Source organism: Podarcis muralis, chromosome 8, assembly GCF_964188315.1.
Source record: "Podarcis muralis chromosome 8, rPodMur119.hap1.1, whole genome shotgun sequence".
Classification (NCBI taxonomy): Eukaryota; Metazoa; Chordata; class Lepidosauria; order Squamata; family Lacertidae; genus Podarcis; species Podarcis muralis.
The window spans coordinates 8,197,040-8,219,809 of record NC_135662.1 but is presented as its reverse complement, the minus strand read 5'-3'; the positions used below and the strand labels follow the sequence as shown (position 1 = coordinate 8,219,809).

Below are 22,770 nucleotides of genomic sequence, written 5' to 3'. Positions count from 1 at the left end.
CCCCGGCCTCTTAAGTGAGATGGGCGCACAACCCTAGAGTCGGACACGACTGGCCCGTACAGGCAGGGGTACCTTTACCTTTACCTTTAAGACGAGAGACTTAGGAGGATGTATGGATTGAGGGGATTCCCAAGGGGCAGAAAGAGAGGCTTGGAGGGCCTCATTTGGCCTCTGGGTCTGAGGATCCCCTGCAGAGAGTTCGGGGCCAATGGGAGAGCCTTGAAAAGCCACCTTTGACTCTCGGGCCTGAAGCTTTAGAATTACTCTGCCTTAGTGACGAATATAGGATGCTTATCCATTTAAAGATTTAGGAATCTCCTCTTTTGTCTTTTGAAAAGAAAATATTCTAAATAAAAAGGTATGGGACAAACAGCCATATTTTAAAAGCAGAAGTGTGCAAGCTTTATTCATCTTGATGTAGGTTTGGTACTACAAGCCAACTCCAACCCTTCTTAGCTCATCCGGGCAAAACACAAAAACAAAACATACAGCATGAAGAACAATAAGATGATTGCGCAGTCAGAGTTCTGGGTGAAGAAAAGATGGAGAGGCACCAGGGTGACGATGGAGCCAAGCATCTCAAGCATTCTCTCCGTATGGATTTTCTTTCGCTGGCCCAAGTTGTACCACGTGTTGACGATCAAGGTCTGAAAGGAGATGGACACCAGTGGGAGGAAAAGGATCAAGGAGAGGATGACAACAGTTTGCGTGTCGAACCCCAGGCTGAAGAAGAACAGCAGTTGGCACAGCAGGGGCCACAGGACAATAGAGGTGACAGCCGATATAAGCGAAGACAGGGATGGTTGGTGGCTTCTGTGCCAGCTTGGAGAGAGGAGAAGGAGGACCCAGTCAACACCAATGCCCACAATGAAATGCATGCAGCTACACTGGGTGTATAAAAGCAAGTAGGCCAGAGAGAGGAACAATTTCTCAAAGGCGTCGCAGGAATGAAAAATATAATTAATGAAAGCCAGCAGAAAGGAACTGCACAAAAATAGAAAGATGCCACAGTTGGCGATGGTGAAGTTCCAGATGTAGGCATTCCAGGACTTCCTCTTGATATAGAAAAGGAGATAGGAGAAAATGGCAACATTTCCCAAAATCCCAAGCACAAAGAAGGAGACCATGAAACGTGCAAATATACGGTCTCCCAGCACACACATTAGGAAGTCCATGATATAGTTAGACTGGATCTGATGCGGAACACTAAAAAATGTCGTGGAGAGGATGGTTGTGATGTTGAGATCGCCTTCTTTGAGATGCATGCCTCTTCCAAGCACAGTCTTGTTAGCTGAAGGAAGAAGGGATTCTTCCTATGGATAGAAGTCACAACAGGTGTAAGGAACTGATTTTTCAATGTGGCAGTACCTACTGGAACTCCCTGCCCAGTGATATTAGGCAGGCGCCTTCCCTTCACTGTTTTCAACAAGCCGGCCCAGATATGCAAAGTTTCCTGTTGATTTCAAGCCAATTTGCTTTTAACTTCTGACTTTTGTCAATAATTTTAATGTGAGTTTTATATCTTATGGAAACCCATTAGAGGTTTTTTACAATTAATAGAGCAATCCCATCCACAAGAAGCTGGCATAAAGCAAGCCTGGAGTAAGTTAAACTGGCGTTAAGTTAGAAGAGATCCAAGCCCTGTTCAGTAGTGGAACTGCTGCTCTGCTTAAACCTGGGAGAGGGAAATAAAATCTTTAAAATAAGGTTCTATGCCCGGTGGTCCAGTAATGTGGCTGAGCTGAATGGGCTTAGGACTAAGTCTGAGTCCCCCGCCCCAAAGTCCTGCCCGTGACACTCCCCCTGAGCACCCTTAATGGGGACTTACTTCAATCATCACCACGACCACCACAAGTTTCAGAAACATTGGGCATCAAAATGTAGGCAATGCCCTGTGTACCTTCAGGCTTCCCTTTCCTTCCTTGGCAGAGACAAAGGTGATTCAATTACCAGGTGCAGGAAGGTGTAAGACCTTGGTAAAGAGCTGCCCTGTGCAAGGCCAAAAATTGATACACACACACACACACACACACACACACATACACACACACACACACCATCCCAAGCCAGCTTCCCAAAGCTGGGTAAGGGAGGTGCCACTCTTTGGGAAGAGGCTGAAATATCTTAGAAATGAATTTTCTGTTTGTTTGTTTTTAGATTTCCCTTTTCAGGCTCCCTTCAAACTATTGGAGAACTTCAGCACACACAAACACTTCTGGGAATATTTGCTGAAATGCCTCTGCCTGAACCATGTCACTAAATCAGGCAGGAACCACTCTCTACTCACATTTCTTGCTGAAACTGAAGAAACTGGGCCAGCTTTGGTAAGATGGATGAGGCCCCAGAACATCAGCCAGGGGAGGAACAACATCTCTCCCTCTTTTCTTCCTAGTGAGGAAAGAGAAACGAACACTGGGAACTGGCATGCTGCACATCTGTTTTGTTCTATTATATCTACCCATGTACTAGTTTACTATTCACTTATTTAAATCTAGCTTTCCCTGCAAGGAACTTGAGAAGATGCGAAAAAGTTCCTCTTCCCTTTTTTATCATCACAATTGTCAATAACCCCATCAGGTAGGGTGGGCTGGGAGAAGAAAATGGGTCCGAGGTCACCCAGGGAGCCCCTTGGCAGAGTAGGGATTAGAACTCAGGTCTCCCGGGCTGTAGTCCAGTGCTCTAACCACTACACCACACTGGCTCCCATATTTGGTTTGTGGCTCCCTTGACTATGCGATGCAGATGTCCTCCGGTTGCCAAACCGCCCCCCCCCCTTTTGTACACCTGTCAAGGAACTGTCCAGCTCATTTGCCACAGAGCTTTGGCATGCCGTCTGGAGTCATGGAAAACCAGCATGGTGGGCTTCACATAATGGTCAACAGCTCGAACCAGCACTGTGATGTAACATTCACAAATGGAGATGTGCATTTAAATGTATGTTTGATGTGGTAGATGAGCTGCATTTCAGAGCAGCTGACCCATCATAATTGGCTCCGCATGAAAGAAACTCCAAAAACCTTTAAAGGGATCCTACAGTTCTCCAGAACACATCTTGAAAACCACTACTCCAGAATAAGGAAGCCACCTTTGGCATAAGGGGTTCCTCCCTCTGTGTGTAAGTGCTTCCCCAAAAGATTTCTCTATATTACATCAGTAATAATCCGCTCTGCTGAAAGACCAACTCCACCAGGCTCCTTCCATTCCAAGATGGGTGTAGAAAGGGAGCATGTATATGAATAGGAAACCCAACGAGTTCATTATACAGTGAATATAAAAGAACAGAAAGTAACCTACCTAACCCCAAACCACAGAGAATGGTTTCAGTTTCCTTCTGAAAGCTGGAGAAGTCTAATTCACAGTCTTTTCCATCCAATCTACCAGTTTTGATGTTCTGGCTCCCTTTTGACTTTTCTCTGTGAAGTCTTTCCTCTCTTCTTCTTCTTCTTCTTCCTTCTTATGCTTCCTTCGTCCTGCCGCAAGCTGCTGCTGCTGCTCCAACTGCCACCAACTGTTTATCTCACTTTGATCTTTCCCCACATTCTACACTTTTCCCTTTCCAGACATTCTATTCCATTCCCTCTGGGAACAGAATAGGCACTACATACTTCTGTCCCTATCCCTATAAGTCAGCAGTTGTCAACCTGTGGGTCCCCAGATGTTGTTGGACTACAACTCCCATCATCCCTGACCTCTGGCCTTGCTAGCTAGGGGTGGTGGGAATTGTAGTTCAACAACATCTGGGGACCCAAGGTTGAGAAAGGCTGCTATAAGTGTATGTGTTCCCATATAATCCATTTCACACCCTTTCCCAATAAAGTTCCTTCATTAATCTCCAATGACAAGTGTTTTTATTGGATGCCTCAGAGGACCTATTCCTTTGCAGGTTCATTTCTGACTCCAGAGGTCTTCACATGTTATGTGCACATGGTACAATCTATCTCATAAACACTTGTACATGTGTAGAGACAGCTTGTATCTGTGTTTAGTGCAATGTGTGACCAACTCATCTGACTGAAGACAGAGCTGTAGCTATGGGGTGTGGTGGGGGCTAGCCTGGTTTTTCTGCCCTGGGTGAAATGTCCAGAGGGGCACCATTGAGACACCCAGATTCCATGTGTGTGTGTGCAAATGCAAATGGAATGTGCCAAACTGGGATTTTGACCAGGGTGAACTAAAGTCTAGTTTTGCCCCTGCTGAAGGCTAGCCATATGTCATTATAAAAAGTAAAGGTAAAGGTACCCCTGCCCGTACGGGCCAGTCTTGACAGACTCTAGGGTTGTGCGCCCATCTCACTCAAGAGGCCGGGGGCCAGCGCTGTCCGGAGACACTTCTGGGTCACGTGGCCAGCATGACATCGCTGCTCTGGCGAGCCAGAGCCGCACACGGAAATGCCGTTTACCTTCCCGCTAGTAAGCGGTCCCTATTTATCTACTTGCACCCAGGAGTGCTTTCGAACTGCTAGGTTGGCAGGCGCTGGGACCGAACAACGGGAGCGCACCCCACCGCGGGGATTCGAACCGCCGACCTTTCGATCGGCAAGCCCTAGGCGCTGAGGCTTTTACCCACAGCGCCACCCGCGTCCCTATATGTCATTATGGGGCTGTTTAAATAATGGTTTCCATTTAAAATGCAGATTGAAATGTATCATGCTGCCAGATCAGTAATCCTCAAATATAGCAACCCTGAGGCAGAGCAGAAGGTTTTGCTTCCTGCACCAGAGCCCAAATCTTGCCCCACGAAGAGAATCCTCTATCACCACAGTCTCAGTCAATGGACCATGACGCCTTGCAGGAAACCTGTGACAATTTCCCCATAGAAGTCCCTCATAGTTTAAATACTTTGGCCTAGAAGAAGCCAACAGGTATAGGAAAAATGTACCAATCCTTTAACTGGCCAGATACTCTGTTCATGGGACAAGGCTTTCATCTTGAATACCTAGTCCAGGCTATAAAACTCTGTTGGTTGCTAAGACAATTTGTCTTCTCTGCTAACCGTGGTCCTGAAACCAGCTCCCTAGGCTTTGTAAATTTTTCTGAACTAGCCTTGCCTCAGCTTCCAGGCTGCTCTTGAATCCCATATTGGCTTCCACCTTTCTTAGGCCATCATTTGTCCTTGGCAGTGGGCATTGCAATGCAGAACGAGTCAGAACAAAATGATGAATTAGTACATGTGGCAGCGTATGGGCCAGAAACAGACTGATCTGACCAACCCTACTTTCTGGGCTACATTCCAGAGAAGCCATCACCCATCCCACTTAACTCTGCAGTACATCTTTATCAATGCACATTGAGGTGGTGGATTCCCACAAAAAGCATTATAATTTGTGTGGTTGGCTTTTTGGACTGGTTATGGTATGGGTGGTTTGTTGTTGTTGTTTAAAGAATAGATTTTTTGTTCCCAGGGCCATTTCCATTTCATTTGACATCCTTTATTTCCTAAACCATTCAGTTCCCTTAGATTGATGCCCCCTAGGGTATAGGAGTATTAACATTTAGAAAACTAACAAAAAAACCTCTGCTTTAAGCTGGTCTGAGCCCATGGAATTGAGCCGGATCTGAGCCAAATAAATGAATGAACATTGGTCCATTTACCCATTAGTGAAGATTCCTTCAAACAGAGGAAAATAGAAATCCATTGAATGTCGATAACTAGATTTTGGGGAGAAAGCTTATCCACAACATCTGTTCTTCTGTGAACTCAACCAAATGTCCTTTTGTAGGGGTGGGTAGTGGTTTGTTTTTGTTCTTATATTTATTATGTATGTTGTGGTTTTTATATTGTAATTTTATGCTGTGAACCACCATGTTTGCTCTGATTCAGTGGTAAAACATGGGGGAAATGTGGGGATAAAAAAAGAAAACCCAAAACACAACAAAACACTTAGATATGGAGCTTTAAAGCCCAGAAATGTGGCACAAAAAGAAGAATGGATGAGCCCTTTGCCTATGATAGACAAGAAGAAACATTCATATGAGCCTCAACTGCAGTTTGAAGCAGCTGGGACCAGACACAGTCTACAGCCTTGTTGGAGAGATAGTCCTGAGTTAATTGTCACCTCCAATTATTGTCACTGGGGAATCATCTTTGTTGCACCTTCCACATGCATCTCAGCCCAGGTCCCTTGAGGCTGCCATAAGCATATTTTCAATCCAGAGATGCAGCAGGATGAGCACAGCTGTTGTTGGGCATGGTGTTGTCTATCAGCATCAGTTACAGCAACATACCCTGTTCTAAATTACAGCTGATTTGTGCATTCCTTTATTAACATTCCTTTACCCTGAATGTTGGTGAGTTTATGTTAGGTTTCGCAATGACAAAGTGCACTGAAAACCTTATGGATCCTAACTGAAAGTCTTGTATATATTTCTTGATATATTACTTGATTGTTTTCCATTGATATTGCTGTTATTGGAGAAAGTGTTATCATCATTCCACATGCCCATTACCAAGGTAGCATGTGGCCGGGATTCAAAGGAACTGAAAATCATGGCAAACTACACATGCTCCAAATCCGTAAGTAATTTTAGACTTTCTCCTAGTATAGTTAAAGCAGAATCCAGAAAGAGTGGGATGCAACCTAGCCTTTTCTTCTGGAGTTTTCATCATGGGTCTCAGGAACTATTTAAAAGTGAACCAAGGTATCCCTTTGACCACACGAGAGCTTGCATATCCCCCTATAGTCCTTTGTCCTCTTAAAATCCTTATTTGAAGTTCCTCAGCTCCTACATTTCCCTTTATTTCACTTTTCACAAGGCATTCTTCCTAATTTATCATGCATTTACATTTCAATTAAGGATCCTGGCTGTTTGTAAAAGCCACCCCAGTGAGAAGTGTGAAATAAATTATTGACTTTACCATCATCTGCACAGCCCATTACCACCTCATTTACCCTAATGACACTAAAAAGACTGTCACCCTCTATGCAGTTCATCCTCCTAATAGAAATTCCCCCAGGAGCCCTGTTTATGCAAGTTACATGCATTTGCATATGTTAATTAGGTAATCATAGCCTGGGCCTTCTCACTAGTGCTTTTTAAGTATGATAGATATACATAGATGGCTTCAAAATGGAAGAAGATGCCTCTGAAGTCAATTCCTTCTCCAAAGAGATCACTATAGGATGAAGATTTATTGCATGGTAACCTTTACTCCATGAAGTGGCCATCTGTGGCCATGTGGCAAGTCCAAGAGAAAACACACACCTGCTCATCCAGATTTCTGAGCAGCTGCATGGTGCTGGTAATGTTTCTCTCACAATTTTACAACTACTTTCTAATCCCCTTTTCAACCCTTTTGCTCTTTTGAGAGCCAGTGTGGTGTAGTGATTAAGAGCGATAGACTCGTAATCTGGGGAACCGGGTTCGCATCTCCGCTCCTCCACATGCAGCTGCTGGGTGACCTTGGGCTAGTCACACTTCTCTGAAGTCTCTCAGCCCCACTCACCTCACAAAGTGTTTGTTGTGGGGGAGGAAGGGAAAGGAGATTGTTAGCCGCTTTGAGACTCCTTCAGGTAGTGATAAAGTGGGATATCAAATCCAAACTCTTCTTCTTCTTCTTCTTCTAGGACAGCCAGAATGGCCACTAAACCCAACTGTATCTTGAAATCTGATCTTTGTCCTATACCAGAGATGTTTCTGGACTACAACTCCCATTATCCCTGACTGTGACTGATGGGTATTGAAATCTAACTTTGTCTGGGTGCAGACACTGTATACATACCCTCCAACATTTTTTTCAATGAAAACAGGGACATCCTATTCCATAATAATATTTTTACTATTTATACACCACCCATCTGGCTGGGTTGCCCCAGCCACTTTGGGTGGCTTCCAACATATATAAAAAACATAATAAAGTATCAAACATTTAAAAACTTCCCTGTACAGGGCTGCCTTCAGATGGCTCAGGGGTCAGATAACTCCATGCCTTCCAACATTTCTCCAATGGAAATAGGGACGTTCTAAGGAAAAGTGGGACATTCCAGGATCACATCAGAAACTGGGACAGCTTCTGCAAATCCGCAACTGTCCCTGGAAAATAGGGACACTTGTAGGTTTTTTCCAGTAGCACCTTAGAGACCAACTAAGTTTGTCATTGGTATGAGCTTTCTTGTGCATGCACACTTCTTCAGATACCAGATACCAGATATCTGAAAGATTCCACCTAAACATTAGGAAGAACTTCCTGACAGTAAGAGCTGTTCGACAGTGGAATTTGCTGCCAAGGAGTTTGGTGGAGTCTCCTTCTTTGGAGGTCTTTAAGCAAAGGCTTGACAACCATATGTCAGGAGTGCTCTGATGGTGTTTCCTGCTTGGCAGGGGGTTGGACTCGATGGCCCTTGTGGTCTCTTCCAACTCTATGATTCTATGAAGAAGTGTGCATGCACACGAAAGCTCATACCAATGACAAACTTAGTTGGTCTCTAAGGTGCTACTGAAGGAATTTTTTTATTTTGTTTTGACTACGGCAGACCAACATGGCTACCTACCTGTAACTAGAACTTGTAGGGTCTGTACAGCATGTAGATGATGCAGCAATTCTTTCAAGAACACCCATAGGTCTTATTGTATGGAAGGCAAATTAGAACTTAACTATCAGAAAACTACAATCATGACATTTGCCAAAAGGCCCAAACTCAATCCATGGTACATTAAGGGTCATTAAAACCACTGCCAATCAGTGTAAACCACCATGCAAGATGCATAGCTGTCAACCGTCCCTTATTTGGTGGGAAAGTCCCTTATCCCAGTGCCGTGTCCTGCTGCTGTCCCTTATTGATGATGTCCCTTAAATTTCCCGGGTTCCAAAGGAAGCAGCTCCTCTCCCTCCCTACCTGCCGGCCAGGGAGGAGGGAGGCTCCAACTGTGTTGCTTGGCTGCGTTGCTCACCCAATAAGGAGTCTAAGAATGACTGGGCGGTGGAGCTTGCATGCCTTGTGCCGATCAAATCGGCCGCATTGCCTGGGGACTCGCCTTTGCTCAGCGCTTCCCAGCAGAGAGGTGACGGTGGTTTTCCTTGCTGCATCCCCTTTGCCAGGTTGCTGCGCTGTGGGAACCACCACTTGAGGCTTCATTTGGCTGCTGGCTGGGCTTTCTGCCTTTGGCTCGGAGGGGCTCAGAAGTTGAACATACCTGTGCTCACAAAATCCCTTATTTTGGCTGCTGATCCCTTATTTTTGAGGCTGCTGGTCCCTTATTTTCAAATCTGTAAGTTGACAGCTATGGCAAGATGGTCTGATTATTAAGGAAGCTTTCAACATTTTTATAAGACCATAAGTCCCTTCTGGATCAGGCCAATGGCCCATTGAGTTAAGCATTCTGTTCTCACAGCGACCAAACAGATGCCTGTGGAAAAGCAGCAAGCAGAATTTGAGCACAAGAGTTCTTGGTTGTCCCTCCTGCCTCCTGTCATTGAGACATTCAGCACCATAATTTCTGGTCCCGAAATGAGAGCTGTTGCCCCAGTCAGCCATAATTCTGTGATTAACTAGAAACAAACAGCAAAGAAAGGAGATGGGAGCCTGTTCATATGACTATTCATTTACCAAATGCAGCTAAATATTAGAAGACTGTGCACAAAAGTTGCACAAAAGCAACTTATTGTTACAAGGCAATGCATTATGCAGGTTGAATGAAAGCAGGTCCAGCATTGCTGGGAATTAATCTAGCTGGTATCATTGTGGAGAAGTCTCTTCCTTTCTCTCCTATTTAGCGACACAGCTGCCACCTACAATGAGCTGTAGTTCCATTGTGTGTGTGTGTTTTCTAATACTGAGAAGTTATTAATGCCAGGTGTTCATTTCTTAGGATACCTAAAATGCCAAATAATGTTGTAAATGAAAGCCAACATGTTAGCAGTTGCGTGTCCAAACTCCACGGATTAAATAACCTATTAACATTCGCCCGAGCCGTCTATGTTTTATTCAATAGCCCAGACACACACAGAGAGAACGAGAGACTATCCATTAAGACCATGATATGTTTTGTCTTGCTTGAAGAAGAGAGAGAAAGAAAATATTCAGAGAAATCAATCATTTCTCATTCATTTTTGCTCGGGGTCCAAAGTCTTATGAATAGAAAGGAAATGCAAGCCCAAACCACAGCATAGGGATGATAAAAGGCTTGAATTTTAGTTGCATCTACATAAATGTGTGGCTTTCTTTAACCTGGAATCATATTTCCTCCACTCATTTATTCTTCTCCCCTTACCACAATAACATGACAAGTGGGTCATTCAGAGGTATTCCAGAGGGTATTCCAGTGTGAATGGCTTTAAATGAGGAATAGGCAAATTCATGGAGTTTCAGAGGTCACTAACCCTGATGACTATGTTCTGCCCCCACTGTTGGAGACAGTATGCTTCTCAATTCCAGGGGGAATGAGAGCTGTTGAACTCAGGTTCTGCTTCTGAGCTTCCCATAGACATCTGGTTGGCCACTCTGCTGGACTAGTAGGGTCACTGGCCTGATCCAGCCTTGTCCAGCAGGGCCCTTCCCAAGAAGAAGAAGAGGAGGAGGAGGAAGAGGAGGAGGAGGAGGAGTTTGGATTTGATATCCCGCTTTATCACTACTCTGTTGTTGTTTAGTCATTTAGTTGTGTCTGACTCTTCATGACCCCATGGACCAGAGCACAACAGGCACTCCTGTCTCCCACTGCCTCCTGCAGTTTGGTCAAACTCATCTCGTCCTCTGTCCTCCCCTTCTCCTTGTGCCCCCCATCTTTCCCAACATCAGGGTCTTTTCCAGGGAGTCTTCTCTTCTCATGAAGTGGCCAAAGTATTGGAGCCTCAGCTTTAGGATCTGTCCTTCCAGTGAGCACTCAGGGCTGATTTCCTTCAGAATGGATAGGTTTGATCTTCTTGCAGTCCATGGGACTCTCAAGAGTCTCCTCCAGCACCATAATTCAAAAGCATCAATTCTTCGGCGATCATCCTTCTTTATGGTCCAGCTCTCACTTCCATACATCACTACTGGGAAAACCATCACTACTCTAAGGAGTCTCAAAGCAGCTAACAGTCTCTTTTCCCTTTCTCCCCCACAACAAACATTCTGTGAGGTGAGTGAGGCTGAGAGACTTCAAAGAAGTGTGACTAGCCCAAGGTCACCCAGCAGCTACATGTGGAGGAGCAGAGACACGAATCCGGTTCACCAGATTACGAGACTACCGCTCTTAACCACTACACCACACTGGCTCCCTTGTTATATCAGCTCTCATTTGCCTTGTGACCTGCCCTTGCTCAGTGAAGTTTCCCATTTAAACATCTTTGCGCTGCTTTCTGTTGCTGCGGTGGAGATCCAGTCTAAAAGGGTTTATTTCAGAAACCGATGTTTAACTGCTCACTATCTAGTGTTCCCATACGTAGTGCAACCGTAGAAACCTGAGAGCATGCACCTAAGTTTTATGCAGAGTAGACCCAGCAAAATGAATGGTCCTAGCCAATGCTATTTTTCTTGAAAAAGAGATGCCAGGAATCACCATGAACGCCTCCCTTGTTCTCTTAGAATGGCAACGGTGCCAACTTGAGAGGTACCGGAACAGAGTTCTGATGAGTTCTGGCTGGGGGGGGGGGAATCCCTGATCCTAACTTAGTCATGTTTATTAGTTTCAGTGGGTCTTTGAGCAAACCTTCGTTCAATGCCACCTTTAATTTTTAATTTGTCTACAAGTCTTAGAATTTTAATTCTTTTAACCATTACCTGCCTTGGTTCTTCAAACCCCTTTGCTGGAAAATAATCCATTCAAGCACCAGGTGCCTGCTCCACATCCTCCACAATGAAGACAAATGCAATTTATTAATTCAGCTTTTTATAAATCTCCCTTCATTAGCACTCCTTCCCCTTCCTCACCAAAGGACCACCTGTCTTCCTAATTTTTGTTTCTGATGTATTTAAATAATGTTTTAATTTTGACATGATTTTTTTTTTTTAGCAATATGCTCCTCAAATGATTTTTTTCCAGCCATTTATTATTGTTCCCTTGTGCTTCTTTCCCCTCCTGAAGTTTGTGTTTCTTTTCTTTATCCCCAGTTGGGCAAGTCTTCTGTTTTCTGAAGGAAGCCTTCTTGCCTCTAATAGCTTCCTTGCCTCTGCTCATTAAAGGTAAAGGTAAAGGTACCCCTGCCCGTACGGGCCAGTCTTGACAGACTCTAGGGTTGTGTGCCCATCTCACTTAAGAGGCCGGGGGCCAGCGCTGTCTGGAGACACTTCCGGGTCACGTGGCCAGCGTGACAAGCTGCATCTGGCGAGCCAGAGCCGCACACGGAAACGCCATTTACCTTCCCGCTGGTAAGCGGTCCCTATTTATCTACTTGCACCCGGGGGTGCTTTCGAACTGCTAGGTTGGCAGGCGCTGGGACCGAGCAACGGGAGCGCACCCCGCCGCGGGGATTCGAACCGCCGACCTTTCGATCAGCAAGCCCTAGGCGCTGAGGCTTTTACCCACAGCGCCACCAGTGTCCCTTCCTCTGCTCATTACTGGCTTCCTTTGGGGCTTGGTAGTACCTTTCTTGATCCGCTACTACTCATGTGGTCAGTTCCATGTATGTTTTTTCACTGCTTGAGGACACTGAAATGCATATGCAGAATTCTTCATTGGACTTGTGTGAGAGGAACCCAGGAATTAGAGGTAATCATTATGGGAATGATATGGGCACAAGAGGATATTTACTTCAGGTTGTTCTCACTGTGTTGTGAACTGAGTTGACATTTCCCTAAGGAGCTACATTATGTCTATAATATATTCAACCTGAAGCAAAATCAAAAAGTAACGTTGGATATGTGAATATATCTCATCTGCCCTTCAAGCAAGACAAAACCTACCATCATTGATTCTTTCCTAAATAGATATGCATGCAGCCTGATCCTAGGTGTTTTTATTTGGAAGTAAGGCTCAACAGAGATCGGTGGTTAATTCCAGGATAATATACAGAGGCTTAGATCACAACTAGATTTCATACTGTTTTTAAAACTGTTTTAAGCTGTTTTAATGGTTTGTCTGTAACTCACCCTGAGGCATATGTAAAAGGCAATTCATAAATTAAGCAATGCAGCCATAATAAGAACTTTACCAAACAGAGAGTTTGAAAGTAAACATTGGTACTCTAGACTCCCTTAATAGCATGTTCGTGATCTTGCAACATTCCATGAAATTAAAACTCACTGTGAACACTTGTGCATGTGAGCTGTCTTACCATACTTGCAAACCTACTAGTTAGTCTCTCATTCTTCAAACCTCTCCAATCTTCAACATGAGGATTATAATTCTGTCCTTATTTTATATGACTGTTGCAGTGATTGAGTTGATTATGTATTTGGGCACTTAATATGCTGAATATAGATTTGATGCACTACAGTAAAGAGCAAGCAAAACAAGGGAACTGAAGGTTTTGTGGAAGAGAAATCATACAGAGATTAAGAACAAAACCTGGGTCCCAGGTTTATATTTGTTTAAGGATTTGTGCCTATGTTTCTCCTTTCCATTGTATCACTCTAAAGCAGTTTAGAACATATACAAATTGCAGTACATAAAGGTGAGGATGGGAGTTAAATTAAACTGAGCTCACATTTAAAGCTGAACTTAACATAATTCTCACTTTCTGAAGCAATACACAGCCATCCTTTGAAATGTGGTGCTTCTCTGAATTTTGCAATGTAGTTTTCCAGCCAGGCATCTTATACAAAAATGCATAGACAACCGGATAGTAGTGGAAATATCATATATACGTGAATTATATTTGGGGAAATTGAAAAAAAAAGTCTATTAGACAAAACTGTTTACAAAAATTAGAAGAGAGTTATATGGAAATGCTGAATAATTTTGAGGAGGATTTTTTAAAAAGGCATTTGCAAACCCATGTGGAGTTGTGAGAAACCAAACTTAAGTTGATAAAAAATAAGAAACTAAGAGAAACAAAAATGGACCTATAAACCCATCCCTACGTAAAGGTTAGGAGAAGACCAAGACAGTCAGCTTAGTAAGACCTTCACCTTAAATGCTGAGGTTGTAGATCAATAGAGCTCAGCATATGTGACTTAGAAAATATGCAAGGTTTAGAGCAGGGGTGGAGAACCTTCGGCTCTCCAGAATCATAGAATCTTAGACCTGGAAGGTACCCAAGGGCCATCTAGTCCAACCCCCTACAATGCAGGAATCTCAGCTAAAGCATCTGTGACAGATGGCCATCCAACCTCTGCTTAAAAACCGCCAAGGAGAGTCCACCACCTCTCATGGGAGTCTGTTCTACTGCTGAACAGCTCTTGCTGTCAGAAAGTTTTTCTGAATGTTTAGTTGGACTCTCCTTTCTTGCAGCTTGAAGCCATTGGTTCAAGTCCTACCCTCCAGAGCAGGAGAAAACAAGCATGCTCTCTCCTCCATGTGACAGCCCCTAAAATTTGAAGATGGCTCTCATACCTCCTCTCAGTCTCCTCTTTTCCAGGCTAAACATACTCAGCTCCTTCAAGCGCTCCTCCTAAGGCTTAATTTCCAGACCCTTGATCATCTTGGTTGCCTTCCTCTGCACACATTCCAGCTTGTCAACATCCTACTTAAATTGTGGTGCCCAAAATTGGACACAGTATTCCAAGTGTGGTCTGACTAAGGCAGAATAGAGTGGGTCTATTACTTCCCTTCATCTGGACACTATACTTCTGTTGATGCAGCCTAGAATAGCATTAGCCTTTTTTGCTGCTGCATCACACCGTTGACTCATGTTAAGGTTGTGGTCCACCAAGACCCTTAGATCCTTTTCACATGTACTGCTAGTAAGCCAGGTGTCCCCCTTCCTATATTTCTGCATGTGCAGAACCTTACATTTGTCCCTACTGAAATTCATTTTGTTAGCTCGTGCCCAATTCTCCAATCTGTTAAGGTCATTCTGAGCTCCATTGGTGGTCAGGGATGATGGGAATTGGAGTCCAACAACAATTTCAGAAGGGACTCAAATTCCCCTTCCTTTACTTAGAGAACTATGTCATTTAGGAAATGAGAACATTTCCTTTGCGTATTTTTTTTAATGAAGCACGGATGCTTCATTTAATTTTTGAATTGAGCTTATTAAATATTGAACATTGAAATTTGCTTCTAATCAGTTTCCATTTTGATGTACTTAGCTGAAATCAACAAAGAGCTTTAACCCTTCCTCAGACATCAAAATGGATGAACAATCTGTCGACTCCATTGCATCCAAGGAACATGTTTCCCTGTCAGTAATTCAAAGTCATTTTAATAGCTTAGATCATGCAGTCACAAAGACAGGGAAGTTTCCTAGAATCAATAACCATATGTTGAAACTGTGGGGTGTGTAGGGTGTTCTCTTCCATTCTTTCTACCTGAGAAATCTCTATGATAATTAGAGATGAGTGAGCTCTACAAAGTGTACCTTAATCTGGAAAGGACATGAGCTAAACAAACAAACAAGCAAAGAAACAAACAGTTCATATCATGTTTGGGACTTGAAAAATAGTGCCTCCTGGACCCTGTCAGTCCTTCCCATCCTCAAAATTTGACCAGGATCTTCAGTGGAGCATATGGACACACAGAGAGAAGAGACGACTGAGAGGTTATCAGAGAGCCATCTTCAAATATCTGAAGGGCTGCCACATGGAATATGGAGCAAGTTTGTCTTCTGCTGTCCCAGAGCCTAGGACCCAAACCAATGGATTAGAATTACAGTGGTACCTCGGGTTAAGAACTTAATTCATTCTGGAGGTCTGTTCTTAAACTGAAACTGTTCTTAACCTGAAGACCACTTTAGCTAATGGGGCCTCCTGCTGCCACTGTGCCCCCGCTGCACAATTTCTGTTCTCATCCTGGGTCTGTGGGACGTCAAGGGGTCTGGCAGAAGCGGCGATCTCCCGCCCCCCTGAAAAACACTGCCAAAAGACGAGTGGGGAGGGGAGAGTTGTCGAGGGGGCTCACGGTGGCAGCCGACCCTGCGAGCCAAAGCCACAAGCCACCACCGAAAGCAGGGAATTTTCCTAACAATTCCAACTGAAAAATAGGAAGAATGCCCTGACAAGAAAGGCTTATCCACACTTACATTTCCCAAGAAGAGATCGGTGCTTTAATGTTCTGTGTCTGAATCGAAGCAAACATCAATTTTGGTTTTCCAAATTGAGGTTTAAAGAGCAGTTTCCACAGGGAAAGCTTTGGGCGGGAGGAGGCACTTGGAAACAGAGTTTTAAATCATGGAGTATGCCTGGAACGAATGAAGGAAAAGTAAGTGTGGATCGGTTCTGAGATTTGTTTGACTGTGCAATGGACTTCCTTGAACAGTGGTGGACTCTCCTTCATTTGAAGGTTTTAAACAGAGGTTGCATGGCCATGTGTCATCTGAATTTTCTTTGTAATTTGGTAGCAGATTTTTCCATATAATTTTTTAATGCTAAAGATGATGCTTTGTTTAGTTGTCATTTGTGTTTTATAGACTGTGGAAATTTTCTGGGTTTTCTTCCTTTTTTGCTTAAGATGTTTTACTTTATGCTGTAAAGTGCCTGGTTATTTGTTTAAATGTGCTATATAATAATATCCAGCATGTCTTCTAAGCATTTATTGCCAAGCTTTCTCCAATTCAGGGGCTGATTAGATCTAGATCTGCTTAACGTCCACAATACAGTGGTACCTCGGGTTAAGTACTTAATTTGTTCCGGAGGTCCATTCTTAACCTGAACCTGTTCTTAATCTGAAGCACCACTTCAGCTAATGGGGCCTCCTGCTGCTGCCGTGCCGCCAGAGCCCAATTTCTGTTCTTATCCTAAGCAAAGTTCTTAACCTGAAGCACTATTTCTGGGTTAGTGGAGTGTGTAACCTGAAGCATATGTAACCTGAAACGTATGTAACCCGAGGTACCACTGTAATGCAGAATCATTTGCCTTCAGACTCGGGATGCAAGAAGACATTATTTTTCATTGCATCCTTCATTTGTCCCATGCAGTACTGTTTCCATACCGCTACAGTTCATCTCCCACAAAAAGCTACCGGTATGTTACTCATCTCTCCACCGAATGCGGCTAATTTATGCAACTTATGTAATTGACATAATTATTCATGTAAATTACATTGTCATTATGTCACTCCACCCCAGTGATTTCAATGCAATAGAAACTTAATGCAGGTAGGGTGAAAAACCCCACAATCAATTGTGTACTGTTTGTGGACTGAAAGCAACAACAGTGAATACCGAGTGAATTATTGCGATAGGTTTCTGTTCTGCACCTGGGACAAATAAGTGAAAATTGATCATTTTTGCTTCCATTCTGTTTTCATCAGAATTTTCTGACTTCTCTACTTCATACCTGTGACTTGAATGATAGCTTTGTGAAAGATTGCTCTGATAAGGAGACTGTTGCAAGTATTTATATTAGCCACTTTAAGAATGTAAGAAGAGTTTGCTGGATCAGGCCAATGGCCCATCCAGTCCAGCATCCAATAAGTGAAAATATGGACAAAAACTTGCTTTCTTTTTACCAAACAAAAAACTAAAAACCTTCCAATATGGGCAGTCATATGGATTTTCCCGGACATTTTAGGCGCTTTCCGAAAATACTGCCCAGACTAAGGTTACCATACGTCCCTGTTTCCCGGGGACAGTCCCTGGATTTGCAAATCAGTCCCCATACAGAATCCATTGAAGTTGAAAAGTGTCCCCGGATTCATTGGAAAAAATCTGGTGACCTTAGCACAGACACCATTTTTGACGGGCAAATCCTGTCTATTTCCGGGAAATTCTGGCAGCCCTAAGCTGGAGGGATAAGAGAGGGGGGAAAACTTTTCTTTTGCGTGGCAGAAATGACTGGCAGAATCCGCGACCAGGGAGAAGAGTCGGCAGAAGAAGATTGGAAGAAATTTAAGGACTATTTACAGAAATATTGCAGTATTAAGGAATGTTGAATGATGTTGGATTGAAATTAAGTGGTTTCTAGCTGTAATGGTATAAAAGGTTATGAAAAAACGGTTATTTTAAGGTAAATGTTTAAGTTTCAAGAAGATGGATAAAAAACAAGGTGTTATTTAGTGGTAATCTTATGAGATAAGAATTTGCTGAACAAATAATTTGAACTAGAAAACAGGAAGGGGAGGTATGAGGAGGTCAGCGAAATATGTTATTGAAAATAAGTTGTGAACGATATGTGTTTTTAATATTTTTTCTATTTTTGTTTTTGCATTTTTCTCTTTGTTTCTATAAAATTGAAAACCTTAATAAATATCTTATTTTAAAAAAAAGAAAAACTTTTCTTTTGCGACAACCATCATCGGGGAGTCACTCCTTCCTAATAATAATAATAATAATAATAATAATAATAACAATTTAATAATTTATGTATACCCCGCCCTTCCCAGTTCAAAAACCAGGCTCAGGGTGGCTAACAACAAATTTAAAACACTTTAAAACAATTATAAAAGCAGCATAAAATACAGTATAAAAACATGAATAACAATAAAAATAAAAAATCAATTAGATAATCCCCAGGGCTAGCTGGCTGAATTGGTCCTACTTGGGCCAGCAAGGAGGCCAGGGGAGAATTAGCGGTGGGGTCTCAGAGCAGGTGATCTTCATAAAAGGGGAGGGGGAAGGAAGAGAAGGGAAATAAAAGATCAGGCTGAATTCCAATTAAAGGCCAGGCAGAATAGCTCTGTCTTACAGACCTGACGGAAGGAGTTTAAATTCTGAAGGGCCCTAGTCTTATGGGACAGAGCATTCCACCAGGTCGGAGGCATCACTGAAAAGGCCCTGGCCCTGGTGGAGGATAGTCTGACTTCCTTAGGGCCTGGGACCTCTAAACTATGGTTATTCATCGTTTTAAGAGAGCCAGTGTGGTGTAGTGGTTAAGAGCTGTAGTCTCATAATCTGGAGAACCGGGTTCGCGTCTCTGCTCCTCCACATGCAGCTGCTGGGTGACCTTGGGTTAGTCACACTTCTCTGAAGTTTCTCAGTCCCACTCACCTCACAGAGTGTTTGTTGTGGGGGAGGAAGGGAAAGGAGAATGTTAGCCGCTTTAAGACTCCTTCGGGTAGTGATAAAGTGGGATATCAAATCCAAACTACTCCTCCTCCTCCTACTCTTCTTCTTCTTCTTCTTCTTCTTCTTCTTCTTCTTCTTCTTCTTCTTCTTCTTCTTCTTTATTCTGTCAATTTTTTTTTAATCTGTTGTGATATTTATCAGTTGTACCCCTTAGACCTTTTCCTCTTCAGACTGTGTCTTGTGTGGTTGATCTTTGTCCCGATAAGACTCCATGCCTGCCTGTACACCAGTCAATTTATTTGCCATGTGGAGCACCGCATAAGCCCGGCTGCAGCAAAGCAAACACCATCAATTAAATTACTTTCTTTTTTTCCGCAGACTTCATAAACATGTAAATTCAACAATCTCCATAAACACTTTGATATTATGAATCACAACAGGGCATCACAGCTGGCTGTCTGCAGAAACAGTGTCTGGAACTGGGCTCATCATTTACATGCGGGCAGGTGACGATGGGGGAAAGTGCTTCATGCGCTCACCGTGGCAACAATGGAGGTAATTAGAGGTCTTTGGAGCAGATTTCATCTGCGTCCTCTGAAAAGGAATTAGAGGAGCATCAGTGCTGCCTTCTAAGATGGGCCATCTGGTGAGCAAAGGCAAATTACGGATCAGGAAGCTGAAAGAAAGTGCCAAATTTAACTTTACACACACACATGCACAGGAAGGGATCTATCTATATATATACTATTGAAAGCACTTTCCACATGTTTCAATTTATATGCAATTTTTTGAGCAGGGCCTTCAAATCAGTTCATTTAAATCCTTCAGTTTCAGACCCTCCAAGTGTTCCTATTTTCCAGGGACAGTCCTGGATTTACAGAAGCCATCCCAGTTTCTGATTTCATCCCAGAATGTCCTGCTTCTCCTTAGGATGTCCCTATTTTCAACAGAGAAATGTTGGAGGGTATGGAGTTAGGGTATGGAGCTATGCGACCCCCGAGTCAAAGGGATAAGTAACTATATAGCGGTACCTTGGTTCTCGAACATAATACATTCTGGGAGACCGTTCAACTTCTGTAATGTTCAAAAACTGATGTGCAAAGGGCTGCCTGCAAGTTCAATTGGAAAAATTGAAAAACATGCAGCGGAAGATGTTCAACTTCCAAGGCGCGTTCGAAAATGGAAGCAATTACTTCTGGGTTTTCAGCGTTCAAAAACTGAAATGTTTGGCTTCCGAGACACTTGGAAATCAAGGTTCCACTGTACAACCTTCAGAAGGCATCTGAAGGCAGCCCTGTATTATTATTATTTATTAAATGTGTATACCACTCTTAATCCGTACATCCCAGAGCAGTTCACAACACAAAGGGAGGCTTACAACACAAAGTTGCAATGATGCTATGCAATTCTGAGGATGTCAGCATCCAAATAAGACCATCCATAGGGGAAAGGCCACAGCTCAGAGCTGGAGCTTTTCCTTTGAATACGGAAGGTCCCAGGCTCGATCCCCAGCACCCCCAGGGAGATACTGCTGTCTGTGTCAACATGAAGAGGGCCAGGAGGCCAGCTGGCAAGCCCCAGCTGGGCCGTTCCCTTCCAGCCGTCCCGCTGCAAAGACCATCGGCCTCTGCTCCGACGTAAATCAGCGACCCGGGCTTCAGAGCCAGGGCACACTATCAGCAAAGCAAACTGTGCACACAGAATAGGTGTGAGGCTTGTGGAAGCATACTACAACTACAGATTTATTAACCATAAATCAGGACAAAGAAACATGTCGTCTCTCTCTCTCTCATCTTCTCAGAGAGAATGGGAAAAGCAAAAGCTATACACAACGGAAGTTCCCAGCAAACTATGCTGGAATGTAAACAGACATGTGACATGTAACAGTTCCACACATCTGCTCCTTAAGGTGGAATGGAAATCTCAACAGTCTGAACCCCAGGAATCATAGAATCTTAGAGTTGGAAGGGACCCAAGGGTCATCTAGCCCAACCTCCTAAAATGCAGGAATCTCAGCTAGAGCATCTGTGACAGATGGCCATTCAACCTCTGCTTAAAAATATCCAAAGAAGGAGAGTCCACCACCTCCCAAGGGAGTCCATTCCACTGTCAAAGAGCTCTTACTCCAAGACATTTCATTCTTCCTGATGTTTATTTAGGTGGAATCTCCTTTCTTGTAACCTGAAGCTGTTAGTTCTAGTCTTACCCTCCAGAGCAGGAGAAAACAAGCTTGCTCCCCCTTCCATGTGACAGCCCTTCAGATACTTAAAGATGGCTATCCTGTCTCCTCTCATTCTCCTCTTTTTCTAGGCTAAACATGCCCAGCTCCTTCAACCATTCCTCATCAGGCTTGGTTTCCAGACCTTTGTCCTCAAAGGAGAGCCACTGCCAGTCAATGCAGGCAATGAATGCTGAACTAGTTGGGCAATGTTGTTGACTCAGAACAAGGCAGCTCCCTGTCCTCGGATGAACCGGCCCCTTTTCTTATGTGCTCCACACGTGATCTGTTATATATCAGAATCGTAGCAGGTGGAATGTGTTTCAAGTGACTCCACGTGGGTGGACAAAGTAAGACAGTAAATCTCCCACTCCCCCCCCCAAAAAAAAATCAACACTAATTATATGGCCTTGTCTTGCTCCTTGTGTTGCTCTCAGGCTTTTGAACACTGCTTCAGTTTTATTACATTCCACTCTGCAGCACTGTGATAAGACTCTTTGAATGCATTTTAATAGGGAACAATGACATGATGCTGACAAAAGCTCTCTCCGACAAGAGGAGGAGGAGAGTTGCGGAAAGGATGGGTCTAGGGAACGGGGTGTGTGGCTCTCTCCGTGTGTGTTTTATTTAACTGCTCTGTATCAGTAAAAGTGTCAGAAAGAACAAACATGTTTATATCTGACCTACTTTCTCCAAGCAACAGCAGCCGCAGCCAGAGGGGAGATTTTTATTTTTTTAACCCACCTAGGTTGAGTTTTTATAACTTGAAGCAAGAGGGAGACTGGGCCAAAAATACATTTTTAAAAATCACCTGTGCTATAATGAACACCGGCCTGATGATGTGCCACATTAAAAAAACATTACGTGCTGTGATAAATTAGCTGTGTCTGGGTGCTCTGTGAAGCAACAGGACATTCTTAAGGCTTAATATTCACTGATTTGGGTTGATGAGGTCCCAGGCCAAATGTCTACCAGCCTCAGCCTAGCTGCTAACTGACAAACTTGGCAGATACCCACAAACCACAACATTTTCCCTTTCACTCTTTTGACTCGCAGAGATTTCCCTCCCACAGGAGAAATATTGGTTCTTCTCACTAAAGCTCAGAGCCCCGACATTAGTAATTCAGGTGTGAGCAATTCAGCCGTGGCAACAAATATTTGTTTTGCACTCTCCGCCTACATGCTGCAGCGATGATCCTAGTGGCAGTGCTGTGGGGTTTTCTTTCTTCCAGAAAAGAAAGCTCTGGCGACTCAGCAAACTAATCTAGGTTTGGGGCCAGTAGAAGGTATGAGAGCAAGCTTGCAAACCCAGTGCCTTGGTCTATACCATGGTTGTGAACTGGATAATCAGCATCCCAAAAGAATGAGCTGGGCTGCAAGAGTCGTTTCAAGCTGCACAATATGAGGCCTACCTCCTGGTTATTGTGATGGGATGCAGGAGGGCGGCAACCAAGCTGGCCACCTTGAGCTCCTTGGATGAAAGTGTTAGAATTCCTGCTCCCTGATTGCAGTCATGGGATTTTTGTCTATTACATGACGGTGTATGTTTTGACCCCACAGAGTGGGAAGTGACGGAGACAGGATGTTTGTGTTCC

General features: G+C 43.6%; 1 protein-coding gene across 2 annotated transcripts; it reads right to left on the bottom strand.

The window, feature by feature from the left end:
• Positions 1-382: 382 nt before the first annotated feature.
• On the bottom strand, positions 383-3,516 carry LOC144328658 (uncharacterized). 2 transcript variants are annotated; one of them, XM_077932719.1, is made up of 3 exons: positions 3,379-3,516; positions 2,288-2,388; positions 383-1,313 (listed from the first exon to the last, which is right to left on the bottom strand). In XM_077932719.1, the coding sequence occupies exons 2-3, from the start codon at positions 2,369-2,371 to the stop codon at positions 453-455; spliced, it is 945 nt and encodes a 314-aa protein (XP_077788845.1). In that variant the 5' UTR covers positions 2,372-2,388; positions 3,379-3,516; the 3' UTR covers positions 383-452. The 2 variants fall into 2 exon arrangements, with proteins under 2 accessions (XP_077788845.1, XP_077788844.1); XM_077932718.1 differs by having other exon boundaries at positions 3,295-3,494.
• Positions 3,517-22,770: the final 19,254 nt, after the last annotated feature.

Excerpts from the sequence above, each read along its gene's own strand:
- LOC144328658 (XM_077932719.1), bottom strand. The coding sequence starts at position 2,371 with ATGTTGTTCCTCCCCTGGCTGATGTTCTGGGGCCTCATCCATCTTACC. Across the intron at positions 1,314-2,287 it reads CTTCAGTTTCAGCAAGAAAT|GAAGAATCCCTTCTTCCTTC; the intron begins GTGAGTAGAGAG and ends TTCTATCCATAG.